This window comes from Atta cephalotes, assembly GCF_000143395.1.
Source record: "Atta cephalotes unplaced genomic scaffold scaffold00004, whole genome shotgun sequence".
Taxonomy (NCBI): Eukaryota; Metazoa; Arthropoda; class Insecta; order Hymenoptera; family Formicidae; genus Atta; species Atta cephalotes.
Window position 1 is genome coordinate 5,947,774 of NW_012130068.1, and position 6,288 is coordinate 5,954,061.

Here is a 6,288-nt window from a genome sequence, read left to right on the forward strand (position 1 = left end):
TCACAGCTCGTGATTGTCCATGACATCTAATTCCTCTAGATCTTCTTTCGAAATGTCGACATCACCATAACCCCAAACGTGACTTCCATCGCCACATCTGTGTGCTCTACGATGGATCATACTTGGTGAGACATACTTCCGATCGTAGGCCCATCCGATCCGTGCAAATGCATCAATGAAGGCGGTAGTAAGATTGAACGGGTAGTCGCCTAGCTCACCGGTCTTATAGTCCCATGGGAACACATGATGATAATTGTGATATCCCTCACCAAGCGCCGCGATTGATACCGCAATGTTCTCCACTGGAGAAATGTTTCTATGAGCAAATAATCACATTCTGTTTCAAAAACTGATATTTAGACTAGATAAAATGTCATGTAAAAAATTCATCGATTTAAATAGTTGCTTTTTTTCGATTGTCCCATCAGCGACAATCTTTGATACGTTTGTGATTTAATACATACTTATCGTAAGGTTTCTGCCCCCACATGTGTGCCACGCTATTAACAGAGAAGGCTATGTTTAAATTGATGCTGAAGCGAAAATTGAAGTTCACCCAAAACGATATCCATAGCGATTCCGACCAGAAGTAGCAAGGAATTCCCACTGGTAGTGCGATGGTTAGAAGTGCAAATAGAGGTATATATAACCTATATGGATAAGTTGATATAAAAATAATTATGTCACAAAAAAAATGACATAAATTTCTGAATGTATAAAATAACAATAAAGATGTCTTCGATATATATTCTGTTTTACTTATATCTTCTTTTTGTAATGCTAACAGAAAACATTCTCAGTATGCACATGCCAATTTTGATAAAATTTTCATTACTAAAAACAAAATAATAAGTAAAGATATACATTTTAATCGTCAATATTTAATATAAAAAATTAAAATTTTCACAGAGAACTAAAAATTGAAAAAATATGGAAAAAGTATACTCCAACATTATTTTTGAAACTTTTTGAATAATTATTTTCAATTTATTTTTGCCTGCTAAATACGAATTTACTGTTCAAATTTGGCACATTGCAAATCTCAAAAAAAAGATGCCAAAATGGAAAAGAATTTAGAAGGTTTTATGTTGTAGCATTAACAGCAAATTTTTGTTCTAAATTTTATTAATTCCTTGCCAAAGTTTTAGCTTTAAAATGCATTTTAAAATATAATATGGCAAGAAGATAATAATCTTTTTTATTTTAAGATTATAATCTTCCTGCCATATTGTATCTTGCCAATTTTATTATTTCTTTATTTAATACGATTTAAAAAAAAATTATTTTTAAATGGCTATATCTCAAAAACGAAGAATATATCGATATAAAATAAGACGCATTTTAATGCTAAAAATTAATACTTTAATTAAGAAAATTTATATTGCTGGTGCTACAATGTCTAAAAAAATCTCCAAAATCTTTGAATTTTTCTCTCTCTCTCTCTCTTCTCTTCTTCAATACCATTTTTTTTCCAAAACCGTAACATGATAACTAAATTTGGATAACAGATTCGATAGGCAAAAATATATCAGAAACTATCCGCACATGTAAAGTGGTATTTGATAATGTACTTTTTCATATTTTTTTTATAATTTTCAGTTTTTTTTAAATATTTCAATTTTTCCTTAAATATTGATGATTGTAAATATCGATGAAATGGATATCATGGCTCATTATTTTGCAAGTATTTTCAGTAATAAAAAATCTCATTAAAATCGACGTGTACATACATATTGGATAATATTTCTTGCAAGAAAAAAACGAATGACGAATACTATAAGTCTTTTGCCTTTTTTGCCACATAACTATAGGATCCGCTTCTAGATCGCTCACATCAGCCGTTTTGCGTTTCGCGACGACGTCTGGATGGGGTGTCATAAAAAGCCACCCTACATGAGCGAAAAAGAAACCTCTTCTCGCATCATGCGGATCTGCATTGGTTTCACTATATTTATGATGTACTCTATGATCCAACGCCCATGTGTACACATCTTTCTGCACAAAAAGAATATTGTTAAAACCTTGAGAATTCATTAATTTATTTTTAAGTACGCGCGCGCGCGAATTAAAATACTATTGAGAAGACCGGTGCCGTTCAGGATTGATTGTCAAAAAGCTTATAACTTAAATGTGGCAGAAAAGTCTCTTTTTTTACTATAAATTGCTAATATAATATTAATTTGTTGTGTAAAATGGTTATATCAAAAGTATTGTATATATTGTTAAATCTATAGTGTTAAATTTAACTTAATATGAGTCACCATTGCTTCTATTTAATTGTATCGTTATTTTATACTAAAATGATGGTTATTTGATACTATATAGTGTTAATTTGACACTATATATAGTCAAATTGACACTATAGTGTCAAATTTAATTAGCGTTTTAGTAAAAAATAACGATATATTGTATTTAATAGGAGCAATGGCGATACATTAAGTTAAATTTGACACTATAGATTGAACAATATATATTGTTTAAAACGACTTTTATAAGAAAATGAAATTGATGAGTAAATTTTTTTATCATCTATTTTGTTGTCTGACAAGATTTTAGCATTATTAATTTCGATATGCATAGAAAATGTATTTCATAGAAAATATCTTAAAAAATTTTTGTCTCTTTTACAACAAAGTTTTCGAAAAAATAAGTTATACAAGTATTTGCCACTTGTCGTTCAAAGTAATAGTTTTTAAGATAAATGTTAAAAATACGTCAATTATAGATTATACTATTCAACAAAAAATGATTTTTTTTAATTCTAAAACAAGACTAGTCATATGTTTTACAGTTTTTTGGATACTAAATATACGAATCCGTTTTCCAAATTACTTTTCAGGAATTTGCAATTAAAATTATAAAGAGGGCTATTTTTCACGCATTTTGTTATATTATACAATACGTACTGCAGAAACTTTGTTGCAATTAAAAATTCATTATTAAAGCTATCTGAATCATTTAATGATAACATTTCGGGAGGTTTTCTAGAAATTACTGAAAATAGGGTAAACCTAAGGTAAAATTAAAAATTTTAATTATATTTATACTGACTCACAAATAGATGGTAGTTTAACCATAATCTATAATTGGTCAGCTTTTGACTCTTATGTCTCGAAAAAAACTATACTGCCCGGAATGACAAATAGCAACTATTTTTATAACTTATTTTTTTCAGGACTTTCTTATTGTAGTATTTTAATTCGCGAATTTCAAAATATTCTCTATGAGTGTTTTATATGTATTATACATACATATTGTTTTTATTAGAATAAAATTTCGTAGCACTATTCATGTATCTACATGTGTTAAAAAAAAACTAACAATTATATCATTCGATAGAGCAAGATTTCAGCTTTAAGAATCTGTTTTTTTAAATTATGGATGATTTTTAACGGAGTTATGAACAATCAAAATCAAAATGCTTCTTTTATTTAATCCGCAGTAATTTAAGAATACAAAATTTTAGAAACATTTTCAAAATTTTGTAGAAAAAAACTTTAAATTTTTACGTTAGAAAGTCGAAAATTTTCGTAAGCTTCTTTTTTTTTTAGGCAAATCCACAAAATAAAAAGAAAATTTTCATTTTGTCCAGCTTGTAGTTTTCTATATGTAAAAAATTGCCAAATTTACTGAAAATAGAAATTGAAAATACATAGCAATCTTTCAAAACTACAGATATTAAACTTTGAAAATTTTTTTAAATTTAAATTTTGTTTATTTTTAACGAAGTTACAACTGCTTGTATTTTAAAGTTTGCAACGCTATAAACTTTTGTTCCAATCCAATGTATATTTTGTAATTATTTAGAAACATATATATACACATAGAATGTGGCAATAATTTTATCACTTTAAATATTAGTGAATCTGTAAGGTTATCACTTTTGAAGGAAGTGTTCTGAAAGAAATCTAAAGAAAAATTTTGTAATCAAAATTGCATGGTACGAAGGAGACTATCACGATAATAATTTTTGTTGAGGTGAAGACGCTTTGGAGATATGAAGTCGGTCAATTTTATTAATAAGTTTGATATATTTTGTTTATAATATAAAGGAAATCAAAACTAGTTCAGAACTCATGACTCAGGATTATTGAACAAAATTAAAATAAAAAAATAAAATGTCACATAAAACAAAATAAAATTTATTTAATATAAACGTATTTTTTAATATTTCTTAATTTTTAATTTTGCTCAATAATCTTGCGTCATGAGTTCTAAATTTGTTTTGAGTTCCTCTATCTCAATATTATAAAAAAAAAAAGATATTTATACAAACCCATTTTAAGAAATGATAATTTTATCTCCGAAGCATCTCTACTAACTTGAACAAAAATTCTTATCGTCACATGATAGTATCCCCTTCGTATTATCGTGCAATATTGATTACACACATTTTCCTCTGGATTCAAAGAAATTTTATGAGTAATAGTTATTGCTCCACTCTATGTATATATAAATATAATCTTTAATACAAATAATATGTTTTGCGTGACAGCGCAATTACAATATTAGTAAAAGAAAAATTCTTATTGTACAAAGATTATATATTATTATTACGTAAGGATTTAACACACCTGTCCTGTTATCGTGAAGAGGAAGACTAGAAATAGACGCAAGGGCCATTTAGCTTTGTATGCCTTATGCGACCATAATCTGTGAACGCCAGCCGTAATACCAAAGCCAGATGTATAAATCGTCACAAATACTATAATTATACAAAATTTACCAAAACATTCTCAAAAATGTTAATAATATATATTATATTTGATTAAAGAGGAGTAGCAACATTAGAATATTTTATTATGTATTTGCTACATTAGATTTTATCACTTATTTTTATGAAAAGAAAAAATTCTTTGTAAGTGATAAGTTTGTAAAATAATTATTAATTCTATTTTCTATGTTTCTAATTTTTTATTTTACTATCTTTTACTATCTTTTTGTTTATTTAAATCTATTTTTATTTCAAATACTTACGTATCTATATATTCTTGGTTTTTTAATAATTTAATTTTTGATCTTTTACAAAAATAAATAATTTTCAAAGTTTAAGAAATATAAAATAAATTATAAATTATATAAATTTTTATGAATAAATTAATTATAACAGCTGCTTTTTCTTTTATTGTATTCCTTAGATGTAAGATGTTATATTCGCCATATCGCGGAGCAATGTAACCACGAATACACATTGCAGAAATACGAGACGTAGTATCGTTATCGCGGCATTTTCTTCCGTTTTATGAGATTCAATGCTAGTAAATTCGATATAAGTGTTGGCTTTAAACGTCAATCGAATATGAACATGTGCATTTGCGTAATCTGTCTCATTATCAGGTTTTTCTTATAAGTGTTTTCACAACCATAGCTGTGCGTGTTTCTATTTTGCCATTTATTTTCCATGGCCATTGTTATGTGTGTAATTCAACTCCTATTATAAGTAAATTATACTCTGCTATGTATGACACAAATTTATTGTAAACATTTCGACACTCGCATGATATGCTATGATTACCTGGTGATATCAGGCTTTGCTTGTATAGCTGTGAAAATTATTATTAAATCAACTTTCGGCTATACCGATAAGCGATATCAATTTATAAGAAAGTAACACGGTGATAAGAAATTAAAAGAAATATAATTGTAAAAATTCAGAGAAAATATGCTAGAGACTAAAAAACTTCATTATAACGTTTACATTATTTATAACATAAAAAGTAATTGTCATAATTATTTCCTGATTCAACTCGACATACTATTTCACAATTTAAAGTGAGAAAAATTTGATAACACCTAAGACATTTATAAATTACCAGCGACATAATTTCGTTCGAATTGCGTGCTTTATCTATCCACATTGCACGCGTTGTAAAATATTCTTAAAAAACGACTTTAGATTTGTAGATAGAAGATAAATTGATGATCAATACTCAGTACAATCAAACACGTTGCAGCATTAGAATTACAATGCTGATATTATTGTGATTAATTCGCAAATGACGTGAAATTACCGTGCGACCTACATTCTTGCGCTATCGCAAATTAAATACTTTCAACGTACTCATGTTTCAAGGATTGTTTTATAGTAATAAAGAACACAAGGCAATTGTAATATTGATCCATGCGATTATGCGCTAGAATTATTATAGTTAAATTTTAAAAATAGAATTACAAAAATTAAAAGTTAATTTTGGTGTGTGTGTGTGTGTGTGCGTGCGTGCGTGCGTGCGTGCGTGCGTGCGTGCGTGCGTGCGTGCGTGCGTGCGTGCGTGCGTACGTGCGTGCGTG

At 27.9% G+C, this 6,288-nt stretch overlaps 1 protein-coding gene across 1 annotated transcript in view; it reads right to left on the minus strand.

The window, feature by feature from the left end:
- Nucleotides 1-6,288, minus strand: part of LOC105625990 (acyl-CoA Delta(11) desaturase) — a 7,357-nt gene continuing 1,069 nt past the window's right edge. The window contains exons 2-5 of the mRNA XM_012207297.1: nt 4,575-4,705; nt 1,790-1,995; nt 465-650; nt 1-316 (exon numbers count right to left, since the gene is read on the minus strand). Coding sequence (XP_012062687.1) covers nt 1-316; nt 465-650; nt 1,790-1,995; nt 4,575-4,705 — 839 coding nt within the window. The remainder of the gene's footprint in view (nt 317-464; nt 651-1,789; nt 1,996-4,574; nt 4,706-6,288) is intronic.